The sequence below is a fragment of the Heterocephalus glaber genome, unplaced genomic scaffold, assembly GCF_053883595.1.
Source record: "Heterocephalus glaber isolate CG9 unplaced genomic scaffold, H.glaber_assembly_v1.0 deba00001428, whole genome shotgun sequence".
Taxonomy (NCBI): Eukaryota; Metazoa; Chordata; class Mammalia; order Rodentia; family Bathyergidae; genus Heterocephalus; species Heterocephalus glaber.
The window spans coordinates 19,484,654-19,505,110 of record NW_028258293.1 but is presented as its reverse complement, the minus strand read 5'-3'; the positions used below and the strand labels follow the sequence as shown (position 1 = coordinate 19,505,110).

Below are 20,457 nucleotides of genomic sequence, written 5' to 3'. Positions count from 1 at the left end.
GGTCTTCAGAATCTCTGCCTCAGCTCCTCCCAGCTCTCTGAGGAAAACTCTGTCAGGCTTGGCCCCATTTCTCATTGCAAGAGACTCTACTTGGTGACTGAGAGGAGCATGACCCTTGGCATGGCCCTTGGAGACAGTCCCTCCTGCAAGGACTCCCTAGTCAAGCTCCCTAATTACCGTAATGGAAGCTTTGAAGTTTTCCAGTTCCTTCTCAGTGTTCTCCTCAGTCAGGTTGCGTTCTCTTTCAGCCTGGTTAATTCTAGATTCCAGGGTATAGCTGTCATTTCTAAAGGCCAAGGACAGTTGTACAAACACGTTCTGTTGGGAACAAGAGTGTGGGAGAGGTGCTAGGAGGAGTTATTGAAGGGGACAAGGCAGCAGGTGTGTTTCTTGGTTGAACATTTTACAAGAGCCCCTGGAATCAGGCACCAAGGCTGCCATGTGCAAGTGAAAATCTCTCCACAGTAAAGCACACAAGGATAGGAGGTGTGACCCAGGGTCTGTGCAAGGTCCTTCCTAAGACCGGAAGGCCAAGTGCATTTTACCAAAACATAATAAGAGAATCATGCTCTGCTTTCCCTGAATTTCAAGAAAATGACATCCTATATTTATATTAAAACTCAGGCAAATGGAGTTGATTGTGCAAGCTGCTTGAATTAATGATGGGATTTTATTGCATGGGGGATTTTGGAGATTCTGCGTGAAAGCTGTGTCTTTAAATAAACCCCATTTGACAGTTAAGCCTTGTTGACTTCAAGTGAACTTCACCTAGCACCTAGCCTGTATATTTCAAATCCTACGTCCATAGAAGCTTTAAGTAGCTATCAGGGGATTAAATAAGGCCACGTATGATTAGGATACACTTTCTGGAATAAATATTCCATATAAAAATGTAGTGTGTCATGAATGAATTTTTGAAAGGTATTGATCAAACATGGAATTTCTAGAATAATAGGAAACTACTGGAGAGGAGAAATAGACAGATGGACTCCATACAGGAAGGAAAGAAGGAAGTGTCTTCAATTATACAGCCTTTATCTGCTGTGCCTGAGTCCAGTGGTGGCAGATTTATACTCTGAGGTCACTCACCCTGCCTGAGCTCCTGAAGTCCATGTGACATGGCCCACCATGGACAGACATCTCCAGACAGAACGAAGGCACTGAGCAGATCCCACAATATATAATTATGATACCAATATTGAAAATTGCTTCTTATTGCTAAATTTGCTACTTCCTGGCACGGCTATGGATTTTAAAACCCTTACCTCATTTAACAACCTCCTGGGGTGGGAACTGTTATATCTGTTTAATGGGTGAATAAACTGAGGCCAGAGAGGCCATTCAAGATGACAGGGAATAGCAGAGCCAGACTTACTTTTGGATTCTCTGATTCCAAAGCTTGTTTTATTTCCACCATGCTGAGAGCATCCTGTATCAATTTACATCTGAGGAAGGATCTGGCCATTAAACAGACCACCCACGACTATGTTCACAAATGTCAAAATGGGCTTTGAGTTCACAGTCCAGTGATGGGGATGCTCTGTCTTATCCAGCATCAGTCAAGTCTGTGAATAATGCCTAATGCTTAGTTCCCTATACTGGGAACTAACCCCATACTGGGAACCATCTCCTTAACATAGAGAGTCTAAATTCAATTAAAACATTTGGGTCCAAATCTTGGTTTTGCTAAGTACTGGATTGGGGACTTCCAGTAGGTTATTTGAACACTCTGTTTTCTCCTTTGTTTTAATGCCTGTGCTACCTGCTTTTCAGAGCTGGCAGGCGGGTCCGCTGAATGGAGGGACATGAGCATGTTAGGAGCTTTACATACAATGTCTAGGGCACAGCTATTGCATTAAAAAAATGCTGCGTTAACTGAGGTGGGAGTGGGAATCTCAGTGGTTCATCAGGGCAGAGCATGAATGTTCATATTGCTGCATCTGTGGTAGACATTCCATATTATCCATCTTTCTTGGACAATGACCACATCATTTTTCACTGTCTTGTCTCTGATGAGTTCTATTTGTCTGTCAACACCTTTGCCAGAATGAAACCAAGTTCCTCTCAGCTCACTTGCCAGCCCCACTGGGATAAGGAAGTCTCAAAGGCGGTAATGGCCACATCAGGGGAGGCTGTGCTGTTGGCAACCCAGCTGTCAAATGAGCTAGCTTTCTGTAGCTGAAACCCTCAGAAGGCAGGCACCTTTGCTGTCTCGACCAAGGATTGAAACTTGAAATCTGAGCATCTTTTAATAATTTTGAAATAAATCGGGTACAGTTCTGCAGCCTCCCAGCTGAGTTTGTATATCTAACTCATACATTTAAAGAACACAGATAACCCTTGAAGGAACATGGAGTTTCCAGCCACCTTCTCATATTTCCCAAATTTTAAAAATCCTACATTAACTGAGGTGGGAGTGGGAATCTCAGTGGTTCAGTAGGGCTGAGCATGAATGTTCATATTACACCACAGTCATTTGTTCTGACATTTAAAGAGGTCAGGTCCAGAGAGGCCGGAGGAAGGAATGTTTTGATAAGCCCAGCCAAGCAGACACTAAATTTCATAAGCACTCAAGTCACTTACCTCAACTTCCTTTTCAGTGAGTGGAGGTGCACTGTGGAAGAGAAAAAAATGCACAAATGAACATCCTCCAACCTGTTAAACCAAGAGATGACTGAATGATCAGCAGACTACATGTTTCCAGGACTGGAGTTGGTGAGACAGAAACTATGCAGAGTACCCTTTGTATGTCCTGTCCTCTGTGAGATACTGACCCTTACAGAGGTAGCAAGGCAGAAAATACTGGATCCTGGGCTCAGTCCTCCAGCGGTGTCACTACTATCTCTGACTTCAGAGAAGTTATTTAATCTAAGTCCCAGCTTGCTCATCTGGAAAATGGGAATTATACCATCTACCTTATGGAAATCTTATAAGCAATGTGTGTATATACATATGAGGTATGATTGAAATATAGCACACATGTTTAAATAAAAAATTATTACAGCAAATGCCACATTGCCATTAATCTTCCTCAAAATAGTCCCCCTCACTTTAAACACACTATTCCATTATTCTTGCCACTTCCTGAAAGTCCTCTATGATGCCTTAATGAGGTGTGATTTTAAAAAGTACCATGAACTCTGCTGCTGCGTGCCATCCAATGGAAAGGCAGGCTCCTAAGAACATTATGGTGTGTCTTCATCCACCATTACCAGATCTGGCACCATGTGACTTCTGGCTCTTCCCCAAAGTCAAAATGACCATGAAAGGTAAATGTAGTGAATTGATTCAGAACACCAAGGGAGCCACAACAGAGCAACTAAGGATATAAAAAAGGACTTCCAGAAAGTGGCAAAAAAGACAGGGCATGTTTGAAATGAGAGGAAGTGTACTGAGGGAGATTAATGACAAGTCTTTTGCTGTAATAAATTGTATTTATTTAAACATTCACTGTATTTTTGACCAAACCTCATATATATAAATATGTTGTGTATAAATACAATGAGTCCTCCATATCAGTGGGTTCCAATTTCCTGAATTCAACTAATGGCAAATTGAAAACATTAAAATAATTTGTGAGGGCTGGGGATTTAGCTCAGGGGTTTTGCCACCTGCTGCGCAGGTGCAAGGACCCAAGTTTGATCCCTGGTACCAAAAAAAGAAAAAAAAATTTGTTTTACTGAACACGTACAGACTTTGGTAGGGTAATATTCTCTAAACAATACAGTGTAGCCGGGGATTTAGCTCAGTGGTTCTGCCGCCTGCCTTGCAAATAAAAGGTCCCAAGTTCGATCCCTGGTACCAAAAAAAAAAAAAATCCCCCCAAAACCAATACAGTGTAACTCCTATTTATATTGCACTAGGTATTATAAGTCATCTAGAGAAGATTTAATACATGGGAAGATAAGCATAGGTTATATGCAAATGCCATTTTATATAAGGAACTTAAGCATTTACAGATTTTAGTATTCACAGGGAGGCATGGGTCCTGGAACCAATTCCTCCTGAATACTGAGGGACAAATGTATACGACATCCACATTCAGCAGGCACCCAGGGAATATTGATTAGCATTATTATTTGTTCACAGGGCTGTGAGAAATTAATAAGAAAATGGTATGCATTTTTAATTTACAAACTCTTCACATCTGCATTACCATTATAGGTTTTCAGGGTGTTATGGCTGTGTCTAGATGTCCCCCCCAAGCCTTATGTGGTCTTAGGTGGGGCTTTTTCAGAGGTGGGTGAATGATTGATTCATGGTGCAGTGCTAGCCCCAAGGGCACTAGGCTTAAGGGTGTGAGTGCTACCCACCCTAAGTAGCCTGAATAAAATAAAAGGAGCAGGAAGATGCTATTAAGGCCCCTTGTTGCTTTGGTACCTTCTGTCCTGGATGAACTGTTGCCCCTCTGCCATGTGCTACCCTGCCTCCCATAGGAGCCAGTCAACTATGAACTGAAACCTCTACAAACTGTAAGCCAGATAAATCTTTTCTCCCTTAACTTGTGGGTGTCAGATATTTTGTCTCAGCAATGAAAAAAGTAACTAAGATACTGGGGCTATGTAGGTCTGCAAAAGGAAACCTTCCCCTACTCTGGAGCTGTGACAAAGTTCTATGTGGGTCAGAGAATAAAACATAGGAGAGTTGGCTGGAACTCTTTTCCACAGTGAGACCTCCGATGGTTGGAATCAGATTGGCAAAAGAGACCCACTGGCACCCAGGTGAACTTTTGAGGGGCTCCTTCTTGTGTACAGTTCCCACAGCTGTCCCCAGAAACCAGTCCCTTTATCTGCACCCTCACTTAGGGTGGCTGCCACCACCACTGCTCTTGCTAGTAACTGAAGCTGGCCCCAGATAATGTAAATAGCACACAGGCCCTTTCCTGTGCTGGGTGGGAAGACTGGGAGGGGTCCAACCAGCGTCACCAAGCATGCCATCAACAAGCTTCTCAGGAAACACAGCTTCCTCCTTTCACGGGTGCAGAGGGACCTCGACAGCACAGGTGGGGTCAGCCAGCTTTGTAAGGGGCTGGTTCTCACCCTTGATGAGGGACTGTGAGAGCCTTCCTGTCAGGATGAGGCAACAGGACCCCATGGCTACGAAGTCAGCAGGGAACAGAACATGGGATAAACAGTCACAAAGATGTTCACTGCTTACAATTCCTGCCACAGCCACACCCAGAGGGCCCTTTCCTCTGAGGGGCCACGTACTCCTGTCACACAGAGCATACACATACTGTCTCAGTGGTTTAGCAAAACCCACTGAGTGTGCCTCTGATTCCTGGGTTTCTTTGGATATTACATGGAATTCACATGTTTTCATAATTTACCAAACTAATTTTTCTACTTTCATGACTCACATCCTACTTTTTGCTGCAGAACACATCCAACTTTTTCTTTTATGTTGAAAACCTTGAGGGCTCAGGCAGGTGTGATTTAGCCAAAGAATCTGTGTACCTGGCCAGTTCTGATGCAGAACTGTGCCTTGGAAACTGACGTAGGCAGCCAGGATCCAGGGCTGTGGGCCTCCAACAGGGTAAGAATATCTTTTCATGTGGCTGCTTATATACCTTCTTTGAAGGAATGTCTATTTAAATCCTTTGTCCATTTTGAGCCATTGGTTGTCTTTTTATTGAGCTATAAAGATTCTTTATATGCCCTAGAAACAAGTCCCTTATCAGATAAATGACTTGGAAATATTTTCTCCCATTCTGTGAGTTGCCTTTCACTATCTTGATGGCAGCATAGCACTTTTTTTTTTTAAACAAAGAACGATTCATGTATTTTAAAAATTTTGTTGCTTGTGCTTTTGGTGTCATATCTAAAAAACCATCAACTAATCCAAGGTCATAAAAATTCACTCCTATGTTTTCTTCTAAAAGCTTTATACTGTTATCACTTACATTTAGATCTACAGCCCATTCTGTGTTAATTTTTGTGTGAGGTAAGGTTGCAACTTCACTCTTTTTCATTTGGCTATCAAATTGTCCACGTATCTTTTGTTGAAGTTACTATTCTTTTTGTTTGGAAATCTCTTCACCAAAATCTTTGTGTGGAAGGGTTCCTCTTGTCATTGATTGATTATTACCTTATCATAGAGGCCCTTTCTAGACGCCCTAACCATGGGAGTGTTTCACTCCCATGTCTCTACTTCCTGGTCTTCCTAACAACTTCACGACCTCAAATCTGCAAGCTGTTTACTTTTCAACCCGCTGTCCAGCACCTGTAGTACCAGCACTGTCCTAAGTTCCTGCGCACACATGACCTCATTTAGCCAGTGCCACACCCTACCAGCGACAGAGCACTATGACCCCTCTTGTACAGGTGACAAGGCTGAAGCTCAAAAAGCAAAGGCACTTTCTCTACATGAATGGAAGAAGTCTGGCAGGCTTTCCAAGCAACTCTTCTGCATGTGGTTCCGAATGTTGTACATCTCTGTCTATACAGAGTTCAGACCTTGACTCTCCCACTTGCAGATGAATGGTGTATCCAGATTGAAACCCATGTCTCTGGCACAAAGCTCACCATCCTCTGTTGCCAGGAGCCTCTGGTGACCTTTGGGTCCTCAAGGGCAGTGCCCACCTCTGAACTCCACATGGGCTTTGAACTGGAAACACCAGCCTAACCCTTTCTCTTTTTGTTTTGGATGCGTTTCCCCTGCCTGGACCATTGAACTTTGGCTCTTCTAGGGTTAAGAACCTGGACTTTTTCTGGGTCCAAGCCCGCATCTAATACAGGGCCACCCAAAACAGGGTCTTGCGCAAGCCACGTTCTGATTTTACCTTCCTGGGAGAGACTTGTGGACCCGCAGCTTTCGCAGCAGCACATCAGAAATACTGGGCATGACATCCAAGCCACTCTTTGATTCTTCTTCCTCAGTAGCTGGGGAGAGTTCTGAAGGGACCCCTGAAAAACAAAAGTGCTTCCTTACAACTTACCTGTTTCAAACTACAGTGGTACTATTGGTGACTAGCCTCAGGATGCTAGGAAGAACTTCAATGCTTATAAACACCTAATTATGTGCCAGGGGATTTATAATTGTCATCTTACTTTATCACAAAGAACTAGAACTTAATCATTCCATTTTAGGTATTCCAAGGCTCTGCAAGATTAAGTAACTTGCACAAAATTACAGACCCAATAAATGGCATAGCAAAACTGCAAACCATGGTCTATCTGCTCCAAATTCTTTCTTCCCGTGGCTCCCCACAACACCAAACAGGATCTTGTGCTTGGAATCAGATATTGGTTTCTGGCAACTGGAAGCTGGTCGGCTGTTTGGGTGGGGGGAGGACTTCTATTTGGCAGGCTTCTCAAATCTCTTGCCCAATTGTTCTTCCTCAAATTGAATAATTTTATCTTCCCATTCCTACCTGGAAATCAGCATCTGGTTCTGTACCCCTATGGATAGGAAGAGAAACAGGGATTTTCCAGGACAAAGCATAAGGTCATTTGACCTTTTACAGACCTCAGAAGTATAGATGCCTACTAATAAACACAGCCAAAAACCAATCTTTTGTTTCTTCCTGAAACCATGCTGTAACTGTGTTCTGATAACAGAAAGAACAAACCAAGTATCATTGTCCCATAAACTTTTCCCTTTTGAAGACAGTTCTTGTTTCTCTCTAAAGCTTCCCTTCTCCAGACACGAGCCACATTTTCCAGCTGCACATTTCCAGTGATGATCCATGGTCTCTAAATACCATTCCATGCCCACACACACTCTGGTCTGTTGCTGCTCATAGGCCCAGACATGCTCTTTCACAAGTTCATTCAAGACATAGGCAAATGTCTCTGGTACTGACATTTGTTATTTGTGCAGCATACACACTGCACCTCATTATAGGCTCACAGTTTATTTACAGTTAAGTAAAAGCCTCATATCTCTTTTATTTGAGTCAAATCAGGTATCCTGATTCTCAATGACTGGTTTCCAATTTGTATGGAGGAACTTATATTTATCTATGTTTTACTATATCTTGTGGGCTTTAACCTAACAACTTTCCAATTTTAATTATTTTCCAGGATTATAGACCAAGCTAGAGATCAGGACTATAGGCATAATTGTGGCAGCCATCAAAATGAAACTAAGATTGAGTACCATGTGAACAGCAGCTTCATCAAGGACACTAGGGAGAGAGAAGAAGAGATATAGTTGGGCTCACGGTAAAGAATTTTTAACTACTCTGAGCTTTCCAGTAACAGAATTGTGTTCATGACTTCCCTGATATTCAAGATATCCAAACAAAGCCATCAGTCAGAAATAGGACAATCAGCTATCTCTCTTTAGACATAGCAGTAGACTAATGTTCTTTTAGCTATCTGTCAAGTCCTGGGCTCTTTCCTGGCATTTATTGCTTTCTGACATTTCCATGTGACAGATGGTGAACCTTAATTTGCCTCAGACTTCACTCTACATTTATGTACCCCAACATACACAGCAATTAAGAGATGGGCTCCTAAGAACTCTGTAGGATTGAACCATACAAAGTTTAATAATAAAGTAAAAGCCATATCAGGGGTTTTACCTAGAAAAATTTTCTTTATTGAAGGAAAAGAGGAAAAAGAAAAGAAAGGAAGAAATAAAAGAACAAAAAGTATCAAGTTGGGGCTCTTAGGGATTGTCAAAATAGCTACTGAAAGAGTGATCCTGGAATTAGAGGATTTCAGGACCAACTACCTTTCTCCTGAAAGCAGCCAAATTAACAATGGAAAAATTAAAAATATATGAAGTAATGTTCAAATATGTGAAAAGGCAATATTCTTTAAAAGGAATGGCTAGCAAAAGGCAGAAGTTATTAGGAATAAATGTGGAGCTTCCATCCTTAATAATCTTTTCTTCCTCCCTCAAAGAATTAGTTTTGGTTTTTGTGGGGGGTTTTTTTTTGGCAGTACTGGGAATTGAACTTAGGGCCTTTGCACTGAGCTACATCTCCAGCCCTTTTTGAATTTTTCATTCTGAGACAGGGTCTCACTAAGTTGCTAAGTTGCCTAGGCTGAGCCTCAACTTTTAAAACTCCTGCCTCAGCCTCTAAGAATGCTGGGATTACAAGCAGGTGCCACCACTCCCAGCTGTAAATAATAAGCTTTGAAAGGAAGATGTGAGAGAAAAAATTCTGACAAAGTGTGCAATATACAAAGTGGGAAGTGAAGTGATTGGAGGGTGAGTAGGCAGCCTGTGGAGGAGATTCAGAAACTTTCTTTAGAACAAAAGTTCTCCATTCCTCCATACTAACATCAAAAGATAGGGAAAGAACAGAAAGAAAACTGCCCATGTTGCCATTTAGTTTTCTTACTGGGGAGGAAGGGAGCAGAAAGGCAGAACAATTGACAATATTCTATCAGAGTTGCTTACCTTGAACAATACAGAGGGATTTACCAGTAAGGAAATTAAGTGAAAATTAAGCAAATAAAACAGGCTCCTCTGATGGAGGGAGTGGCAGGATACACATGGAAAGCCCCATTTGAAGTTACCACCACCCACACTCCCCACTTCTCAAAAATTGCATAGTGGCCAAATTCCTTGGATTTTGTCTATCTTTCCCATCTTTTGTCTGGCAGAAGAATGAAAGGCTCCTAGGAAGACTTGGGTTAGATCTGGAAAACAAATACCTGGGCAGGTGATCTCTATAATTCTACCCTCAGTTGGTGAAACAGTCCAGAACCCACTACTCTGGTAGAACCCAAGGATAAAAATATTTCTCCAATTTGATATAATAAACTCAGGTTTTGGACTATGAACAATTATGGAAAAGGGCAGAAACTAATCCTATAAACACTACCACTCACAGCTCTATCTGAACTTCCTCCTTTTTCCACCACACAAGCAGTAGCAAAGCAGAGAAGCACAAAGATCCAATCTTTGACTAAAGTGCTAAAGGGAGAGATCTCAGATGAGGTAGGAAGGAGCCAATGAAAATTAACCTACACCATCTATATCTATATCTATATATATCTATATATTCCATATAGAATTGTACAGATCAAAAAGAAATAAAATGAAAACAAATGGCATGGCAACTATACAAAAATACCACGGCCAAAAGAGGAAGGAAAGAAGAAAGGAAGGTAGAAAGGAAGGAAAAAGGGAAACACATAGGAGACAGATGTCAGGGTGGAAACAAAGCTGCAAGAAACACATCAAAAAATGCAAAAGTGCATTTCTGTGCAAAATATCTACCACAAATGCTTTGACTCTAAGATAAATTAGAACTTGAAAAAACAAAGGAAAAGAAGAAGTCATCATCAGGATGAGAAGATCATATAGAAATGGAAGAGGATTTCTATTTAAGGAAATAAATTAAAGACCATAATAGCAGAGCTAATCAAAAAATTGGAAAATATAGAACTAGCCAAAATGTTGGAAAATGAAGGAATATATCTTTAAATTAAATTAGCAAAGAGAGTGGGCGTGATTGGATGATCACAAGGAATGCAAAGAATTAAAGAGAGATTAAAGTATACAGAGATAGGTGCCGAGGATTTAACTCAGTGGTGCTGCTGCCTGCCTCACAAGCAGAAGGTCCCAAGTTTGATCCCTGGTACCAAAAAAAAAAAAGTATACAGAGATAGAACATATGGACCTGGAGTTGAGACGCTGTTGACTACTCTGTGGACTACGTTATCTCTGAAATAGTGAAACAAACAAATGTAACAAAGAACATATTCAAAGATAGAACAGAACAAAAACTTTTTTTTCAGTTGAAGGGGAAATTGAACTTATAGTTGAAATAATTATACTATTTTTAAAAAATCAGGTAGATAAAGAAATTCTCCTTCAACTGCCTTCACAGAAAAATCAAGACACCTACAGAGGAAAGTAAGGGCTGAAGGGTGCAAGAAACCAGCTGGCCTCAGCTCTCTCTATGACATTAAATATAGCAGAGCAACATCTACAGAGTTCTTAGGGAAAGAGTCTTTTAAGAATATTATAACCATGTAAGCTGTCCTGTAAGAATAAGAGAATATTTTCAAACATGTTAGAATTCAGGGAACATAAAACCTCTGATCTCTCCTAGGAAAACTATTGGATAATGAAACTCAGCTAATCAAGACATAAGTCAAAACAGTAAATTTGGGAATGGTGAGCTATGGTAAAGGGACTAGGAGTGAGCATGAAATCATTTTATGTATAAGTCTAAGACTAAACAACTGTACAAACCATGGTTTCAGAACAGAGTGTAAATGTTACAACCTTGAAGATATACAAAGAAGAATTCAGCATCTGTATAGGTGGAGACAGAAAGACAAGCAAGAAAAAATATGAAAGGGGGAAAGAAATATTGCCATTTTTTCCCCAGGAAGTCAATAGGTATTACTATAGTGACAAAATATTCTGGGTTTTTTTTTTTTGTATTCTTGATGGTCTGGTATTTGTGGACTTAATCCTAGAGATACTGTCCCCTCCAAGGCTAGCTAATACCTGGAGATAGGAAACAACTCACACCCTCATTGTACAAACCAACCAGTCCAGAATCTACACCACCAACTAACTCCTTTATCAAATTCTCATTCACCAAGCCAATATTCTCCCTTCCCTAAAACATCCAGGGCCAGGTACCTTAAGCTATCCAGTAAGAATAACAGAATATTTTCAAACATGTTAGAACTCAGGGAACATAACACCTCTGATCTCTCCTAGGAAAACTATTGGATAATGAAACCCAGCTGAACTAGATATAAGTAAAATAACAACAACAATAACAAAAAAAAACTTCAGTAAATTTGAGAATGGTGAACCATAGTGAGCCATGGACTAGATACTTCCCTTCTAGTCCAGAGCCTGCCAAAATTGTTTAAACTCTCTGATTTGAGTGTATTCTGGGTATCTATTCTGTCTCGCTGATTTTTTCTCATGAAAGCCCCTGAGCATGGCCCATATTCCCCTTCTCCTTTGCCTCCTGACTGATCCTACTACTTCTCCCAAATGGCCCTGCATGGTGCGCTGTACCTCATTTCTTTGGGGATCTATTAGTATAAACTTCTTCCTTCATGATAATCATTTTTGGATGTGTGTCTTACCACACCAGATTAAAACAAATGCTGGGTACAAAGTAGGAAAACCATCCAAATTTAAACATATAATGCAAAACAAAACGAAACACTACAATAATGACTCCAGGCCCTTAATGCACTTCATAGTATGTTTTCAAACCTTTTAGAAACTAATTTCTCTTCTTTGGAGGAAGAAATTACCAAAATTAAGCAAGTCCTATAGCTTCATTTCCCTTTATTTCAAACTCATTAATAGTTTTTATGTTGAAAAAGTACATCTAGTATAATCTCCTTCCTCCCTCCTTCTTTCTGTATTGGTTGGAAAGGGTGTTTGATATAAGCTTTTTTTATTTACTTGGTTCTTTGTATTTTTCATCATTACTTGAAACGTTTGATAAAGAACATGATCTAGTTTTTACAAAAACAATAAAATTACTTTCAAAATATCTGGCTGTACTAGGTCATTCCAATGAAAACATTTGTTTCTGGCCATTGCAGGGACTTGGAAAAGCAACTCTTGGGGCTCTCGTTAAGATCTTCTGAGGACAAGATGACCCCAAAGATCAAAGCTGCTGGCTGAGGTTCACTTTTTTCACATCAGCCTTCTCAGGGAGGCCTCTTCCTCTGTGAGACCCGAGGCTCTGAGCCTAGACGTGGGCTGTCTGGAAGTACTGGCCAATGATGTAGCTCTTAGTCTCAGCACACACCTCTCTCAGAATCCACATCCACCCCTTAGACACGACCACGTAAGTAAGGAGAATAAAAATCATTTCAATGGCCACTGTTCGTTGAACATGAACTACACATCAGATACTCTTTCTTGTTTATTCCTTACAAGAGCCCTGCAAAGTAAGCTCGTTCTCTGGGGAAGCTAAATAGATTCCAGGGGCCAGCTCATCAGTGGTAGAGCCAGGAAACAAAAGCAGGTCAATCAGCCTGTTGCACCCCAGCTGTTCTCCGCTGGCATTCAACATGTCCAAACCTAAATATGCTGTCATCTTCTTTTGTGCTCCTAGTCCTGATTAACATCACAGTCACAGACACAGCCATACACAGACCTAGTGGCTTTCCTGATCTTCGTCTCACCAAGTCCTGCCAAGTTCACCTCCAAATGGCTCTCAAACTATCCTCCCATATCCCTTCTATCTCATGGCTCCCTATACACCACTGGTCCTGAGGCTTCCTCACCTACAGGCTTCTCTGACTTCCAAAGTGTCCTGAATGAAATTTAAACTCATGAATTGGCCCTCATAGATTTCATCTTCCCTAGTGGCAGCCGAGAGCTTCAGCCCTGCTGCCCATCTCTCTGGCCCCACTTTGTTCACATGGGATTCCTTCTGTTCTGAAACATGCAAGCCCTAGAAGATACCTACATGTCTTTGTTCCTGCTGTTTCCCTGTCTCACATGGGGTGACTTTCTCTTTCTCAGGCCTAAGCTGCTCCTCCCAAAACCTTCTCTGGCGCACCCATCCTGAGCAGGCTGCTGCTTTCTCTTTGTTCTTAAGTGCTTTATGTCCTGTAAAAATCGTATTGCAATGTGTGGTAGTGACCTTGCCTACCCTCATATTTCCTCTCCTAGATGGCGAAGGTGAGTTCATCCATTCATGTATTTAGTTAATATTTACTGAGTGCACACTACATCCCATGCAATGGGCTTGGAGCTAAGGATTCAATGCTAGCAAAACTGATATGTCACCATCTTCCGGGAGCTTCTTATCTAAGGGGACAGAACTTAATCAGAGAAAAATTCAAACATCTCATTTTACACTGTGATAGATTTTACAAAGAAGAAGGGGTCTGGAGGTGCCAGAAAAGCCTTCCTTAGAAAAGTGATGTTGGACCAGAGATAGACAGGAGCTCGTAAAAGAGGAAGAACATTCCATGCAGAGGGAGCAGCATGTGCCAAGCCTAGAAAGGGGGAGGAATGAGCTGTGAAGGCAAACCAATGTTAGCAGTGAGGGGTGAGCAGCCCCAGAAGATGCAGGGGAGGTGAGCGGGGTGAAGCACCCTGGGCCTCCAGGGTCTCATTAGGGATTCAAATGATCGTCCTAAGAGCATAATGAAGCCCCAAGAGCATAATAAAGCCCCTGAAGACACAGAGGCAACTTTGCATTTCAGATTCCTCTGGCTGCTGTGTTGGTCATGATGTGAGCTGGGTGAGGGACTGGCTCAGAGGCTACTGAGGTAGCTGGACAAGGGCCTCTCCTTGATCCCAGGGTTTGAGCCTTTTTCCTCTACTGCAGCTACAGCATGTGAACCAGGAACTGGCCCACACTATCCCCATGGCTTTGTCTTGAAATAACCTGCAAATGATCAAAGAGCAAGACATGGTTCAAAATGGTTCCTAAAAAGGGAACTGTTTGGCTTGTTGGAAAGATCAGATGCAGCAAGGGGAAGGGCCTCCAAGTCCTCAGAAACTGAAGGAGAGCCAAGGTCCTGAAGTCTCCAGAATGTTCTGATAAGGATCTTCCCCATGTCCCAGGGGAACAGCCAACAAGCATCATAAGAGACTCTAGCTTTCCTCAGGAGCTCATATGCACTTTTGAATTTAGAGCACTCTCTGGCCAGCGCTCGGAGTGCTCCCAAAGCCTCTGCCCTGAGTACAGGAGGCAAAAGGGCTCCCAGAAAGTAAGAGAAGGGAGTTACACCTCTGCAGACAGCAAACCAGCAGGTGTACTTGACAACCTCAGCTCCCCAGCCCTGTCCTGTGCACTGTGCCACACAGAATACGAGAATATCCCACTGGTACGACAAGACAGAGTCCCACAACCTCCATGACAGAAATCAACTTGAATGTCAGATTCCTGACGGACTGAAAATGAGCACCACACAAAACATGATGTCAGCCTAGTGAAGTAGGTCTGTTATTGTACCCCTCCTTTTTTTGTGGTACTGGGATGGAATCCGAGGGTGTTCTACCCGAGTTACACCTCCAGCCCCCTAAAATTGTTTTGTTATGTTTGAGAACAGGTCTCATGAAGTTGCCCAGGCTGGCTTCAGATTTTCAGTCCTTCTTCCTCAGTCTCCCAAGTAAGCAGCTGGGATTACAGTCATGTGGCACCTTGCCTGGCTCTATTTTATAGATGAGCAAAGTGAAGTGCCAAGAGAGTAAGAAATTTGCCCAAGGTTATGCAGCAGTAATTGATGATGCTTGAGCTCTTAATTTAAGAATCCACATCTCAGAACTGAGAGAAACTAGAAGAGAGTGTTCAGTTAGGGAACACCTTCTGTGGTTAATTTTTTGTTTAAATTTGGTGCTCATAGAATTCAAATTCATTTACCTATTAATTTTACTTCTAAGATCCAGCTTATTTCTTATTAGTATTGGATAGTGAGGTTTTGCTGTAAGTAGTGTAAGTATAAATTGGTATAATTTTTGTAAGCTAAAATGGTAGTGTGTATATACATTTAAATGTAAATATCTTTTGATCAATTGCACTTACAAGATAGTATCTCATAGAAAAATATACATTTTGTAAAGATACATGAGAATGTTCATTACATCACTTTTTATAATAGAGAAAAAGTGAAAACAATATAAAAAAGAGAATTGTGAAGTAAAAATGGCAATGTAATAGGCCCCTGATCATCCAACCAAATCTGTCCATGGGAATGAACTTCGATCTGGGCATATACTCAGCTGTCCAATGAGCAGCTATGTTCCCCAGCTTCCCTTGCTACTGGTTATGACCATGTGAACACACCAGCATTCATGCAATTTGAGCTAAAAGAATGTATGCTGTGCAGGCTGCCTTCCTCTAGCAGGAACCCAGATCTGCCCATGATCCAGTTTTGACCCTGCAGCAAGTCTAACACCTCAGGGCATGGCAAAATGACAATAGGGAAGAAACCAGAGTCCCTGGATACTTGGGGGCAGCAGAGTCAGCTTGTGTTGCATAGCTCACTTTTGAATTGTTACTCAAGAATGAAATACGGTCCTCTCTCATTCATGTTCTCTACGTCACAACAATTTGGATTTTATCTTACCTAATGTAGGGAAGCTGCAGAATACTTTAAAAGACATACTGATATATAGAAGTTGGTAGTACATATAAAAAAAAAGATGCTGTGACCAAATGAGTTTATTCCAGCATCCAGAAATAAGGAACCCAGGATAAAGAGCTTATTTCCATATATGAAAAATTATTAAATAAATTAAAGGAAACAGCACACTTTTTTTCAGTACTTATCCAAAGCACATTTGATAAATGTCAACACACATCTTGAAACTTGGAAGACAAAATTATTTCTTTGAAAAATATATAAAATAATATAATATATAAGATAATACAATAAATTTATATTTTATACATTTTATAGCTTATTACATATTTTGTATTTATACTATAGTATAAATATAAAATAAAATTATACAAATTTATTTGAGTTTTTTCTTTGGTACCAGGGATTGAACTCAGGACCTTGCACTTTCAAGGCAGGCAGCAGAACCACTGAGCTAAATCCCCGGCCCCACAAATTTAAATAATATATTTAATAAGACACATGATTCTGGAGAGAAAACCACAATAATTCAATTAAAAAAAGAAATAAGGTGCATGTTCTCCTTATCACCGTATTGAATTACAGAATATTGGCAGAGTAATAAAAAAAATATATATATAGGTGCACACAGAGAAATGCACACACAGAGACATACAATGAAGACAAATGGTGAACTGGATAACATAAAAATTAAAGATGGTTTCATTATAAATTTGAAAGAGAAAGGTATTTGCAAAGTGGTCAAGAGCCTCTGACATTGGACACATCTGGGTTTCAATTCTGGCTTCAGCGATTAATAATCACATGACCTTAACCTCCTTAACCCTCAATTTCCTCTTGCATAAGATGAGTATAATAAGGCCACTTTCTAAGGTTATTGTGACCATTAAGTCAAATATTGTCAAATGCCTAGCACAGTATCTGGCATGTAGTAATCACTCTCATTAGAAATGAATGTTAGAAGAAAATTGTATGTATATACATTGGAAGTAAACTGTATGTTGGAGATCATTTCATAAATGCAAATATTCTTATGCTTTGACTCAGTAAATATCAAGTCTGAGAATTTATCTCAAGGGAGTAACTTAAAGGAAAAAAATTTTAGTACAAAATTGTTTATAGTAGGATTGTTAATCATAGTCAAAAGAAGTGTAAACATCTGAAATCTGCAACAATAGATGTATCCATGCAAAAGGAAATATGTACCCATTAAATGATTAATATGGGAATAAGTCAAAATATGTGGAATTAGTAATGAAATAAACAATAAAAAAAGAATGAAGAAAAGGAAGTTATGTCTATGTCATCCAATCAACTTGTGAAAAAATTATAAATGTGTGTAAATATTGGAAAAAATAAAAATTGTTGCTTTTTCAGAATGTATGGGGTTGTAAGTGAAATTTTAAGATAAATTTTTCCTAATGTTTAAAATCTGCTTTAATAAACAAATTTTTTAAATGGGAAGCAGAAAAGTATAATTTTTAAAGTGATTCCTTTAAAGATGGCTACATTTTTTGAAAAGTTCCTTTAAGAAAAATGTCAGAAATTTTGCTTCTGGGAAGCCTCTTGTTCATGTTGAATAGGGGCAGGGGTCGATACTGTACTCCACACCAGGGCTTCCTACTTGCTGGTGACACCCAGGACCCTTGCACACAACAGTCACAAGCAAAAGGCTTCTTCCCCAACACCAGCCATGTAAAGTAGGGCAGGATGAAGTGGGACAAGGACTTTTCAAGGCTGCTCTGTCAAACCTGGGGTCTGCTGGGGCCTCAGTGCCACAGGGGAAAAGCACAGCATTCCAGTGAGTGCCCCAGCATCCCGCAGCCCTGCTGAACTCTCCCCTCCACACTGGCCTTCTCAGGATGAGTTTGTCTGAAATGTCAGGCAGCTGAGAAACATCGCCAATGCTCACTAGGATGGCAAAACCATGAGACTTGGAGTCAGGAGCTATTTGGGCCTCACGTTCCTCAGTTTCAAGATAGGAGCTTGAATCCCTGCCGGTGTTCATTGGGAGCAGATTAAATCCATGGTACAAGAGGATTTCTACTCTGCAAAATGCTATAGGTGATTTTTTTATTATGATCACATTCAAAGGAGTAGGATAAAATGTTGAATGCTTTCATTATATGAGTGGCCTAGAGAAATAAAATCCCTAGAGACAGAATGTAGAATGGGGTACCCAGGGGCTGGAGGCAGGGGAGGAAAGGGGAGTTCATGTTCAATGAATGGGTGCAGAGTTTCAGCGTGGGAAGATGAAAATGTCTGTGTTTGGATGGTAGTGATGGCTGAGCAACAGTGTGAATGTGAATGTGCTTAATGTTGCTAAACTGTATGCTTAAAATGATTAAAATAGCAAACTTTATTCCATATATATATATATATATATTTACCACAAGAAAAAATAAATAAAAGTAGGATATAGACAATGAAACGCAAAGACAGAAGGAAAAGGGAGGCTTTCAGAGACAGAGGGACTCACTGCTTTAAGGCGCAGGTATGATGATTGAAGAGGAAGGGGGATGGCAGGTCAAGAGGGGAACATGGCATGGACACAGGCATAGAAGCCAGATGTGAGTGGCCACTGCAAGGAGGTCTGGGGAGGACCTTCATTCCCCTTTGTCCACCTTATGACACTGTGGATATAGTTGTAGATTATTTTTATGTGCCTGAACACCCCTTGTATAATTTCATTCATTTATTCAATAGATACTTATGCAGGGTCTCATAGTGCCAGGCACTGTTGTCATAAGCACTTAGTAATAAAGCTACACACGCCTGCATGCACACATACACAGGTCCCAGTAAAGATACTGGCCCTTGTTGGCTTCTATTCTAGGGTTGATAACAGCTGGCACCTAGACCACACTGCTATGTACTAGGCACAGTCCTAGGTACTTTCTAAACAGAAGTTATTTAATCCTTTAATGTTACTGATAACCTTTGAGTTATAATTCTGGTGAGTCTCATTTTATGTCCTGTAGCTTATGCAGGCCACATGGCTGGCAAGGGGCAGAGCCTGGATTTAAGCTGGACAGGATGGGGAACGCTGGGAGAAGGACTGACCCCATCAGCCAGTCTCTCCCCAAGCAGGCAGGGGCTGGGATTGTTCGCAGATTGGAGGGGGACAGTGGAAAGCAAGAGGCACAGAGGAAGGGACTAAGAGTCACCCAGCAGGGTGGGGCTGCGGTATGGACTTTGTGGTGACAGCACATTGGGATGGAAGAGATAGCTCTGGTGCCTAGAAAAAAGGAACTGGTCTGTTTGGGTGGCTTCCTGGGTGTGAGGGGAGAGGCAGTGTCAAAAGTTCAAGCCTGGGGCACTTTCCGGAGTCACTGTTGCTAACGAGGCCTGGGATGGGGAAGCTGGCAGGAAGGAGATGGGTTGAGGGTGCTCTGCCTGGGTGAGAAACATGATCAGCTTTACCCATTCATCCACAAATATTGTATGAGGGGCTGCTCTGTGTCCAGCCCACTGCCACTTCTGGGATGGACCCAGGTCACCCACCGGAAGTGCAGTGTACATGGATCTGCCCTCCATTACCTTGGGCAGATAACCTACCTGCCTGCCTACCTTTCTCCTGCTCTGCTGCTTCGCTCAGTTCAGGAAGCTTCAGGCCCACCAGGTTCTGGTTTCTCATTAGGATGTGCTCCTTTGTCGAGAGAGAGAGAGAGAGAGAGAGAGAGAGAGAGAGAGAGAGAGCGCAAGCACACACTTTAGACGATAACATCAGGCTGGGCTCTTCTCTTGTTTCCTCTGGTTCTGTGACCACTCAACATTAGGTGGGAAACAGGGGCTGCAGCAAAGGTGGATAGATGGGATGGTTGGGAAAGTTGGGGAGCATCCGCTCTTTTCCCAGCTTGTCACAGTGCCCACCATTGGTGTCACATTCCTTGGGTCATGGTCTGCTTTTTAAAGAAATCCATGGGCCTCAGGGAAAATGAACTGCTCAGCCATACAGAGCTGGAGAACAAACAGCTCTGAGGACAGGCAGCTCCCTGGGGTGTATGTGTGGCTGTTCCTGGGAACAATCTTTGGCAATCTGTCTCATGGCTGGCTGCAGCTTCCTGCCCTGCTGTTCCAAGCAGGAAGAACCCACTTCCAGGAGTTGTGACTTCCCCCACCTCTCAGTTCCTCACTGGCCCTTATGGCACCTCCAGACAGATAAAGCCTGAGAACTGCTGCCTTGGGGACTCGGCGGGCAGAGCTGGGGAGATGCAGGATGTGGAGTGCACATATGTGGTACAGTTAGGCCACACCTGGTCCTACCTAGGTAGCACCAGGCCGGGGCCCTCAAGAAGAATGTGTGGTGGAGCTCCTCACCCTTCAAGACTTCTGCTGTTAATGGATTTTCAGCCTCCTAGATGGCAAAGGCCACAGGATAAAGAAGAAAAGGAAGGGGCCAGCAGAGGGTGCTCATGATCCAAATGGAAGTCCAACCAGACTTCACCTGTATCCCTAGCAA

At 41.8% G+C, this 20,457-nt stretch overlaps 1 protein-coding gene and 1 long non-coding RNA gene across 17 annotated transcripts in view; one reads left to right on the top strand and one right to left on the bottom strand.

The window, feature by feature from the left end:
- The window catches only part of LOC147827995 (uncharacterized), a 40,015-nt gene extending 23,780 nt beyond the window's left edge, over window positions 1–16,235 (top strand). The window contains exons 2-3 of the long non-coding RNA XR_015451452.1: window positions 2,601–8,165; window positions 12,492–16,235. This is a non-coding gene — a long non-coding RNA (uncharacterized LOC147827995). The remainder of the gene's footprint in view (window positions 1–2,600; window positions 8,166–12,491) is intronic.
- Irag1 (inositol 1,4,5-triphosphate receptor associated 1) overlaps window positions 1–20,457 on the bottom strand; it is a 111,909-nt gene that overhangs the window by 29,184 nt on the left and 62,268 nt on the right. For 10 of the 16 annotated variants that reach the window (XM_087211679.1, XM_087211680.1, XM_087211681.1 and 7 more), the window contains 4 exons: window positions 19,554–19,644; window positions 6,782–6,905; window positions 2,584–2,614; window positions 178–318 (listed from right to left, as the gene is read on the bottom strand). In XM_087211679.1, coding sequence (XP_087067805.1) covers window positions 178–318; window positions 2,584–2,614; window positions 6,782–6,905; window positions 19,554–19,644 — 387 coding nt within the window. The remainder of the gene's footprint in view (window positions 1–177; window positions 319–2,583; window positions 2,615–6,781; window positions 6,906–19,553; window positions 19,645–20,457) is intronic. The other 6 variants (XM_087211691.1, XM_087211689.1, XM_087211690.1 and 3 more) reach the window with 1 other exon arrangement.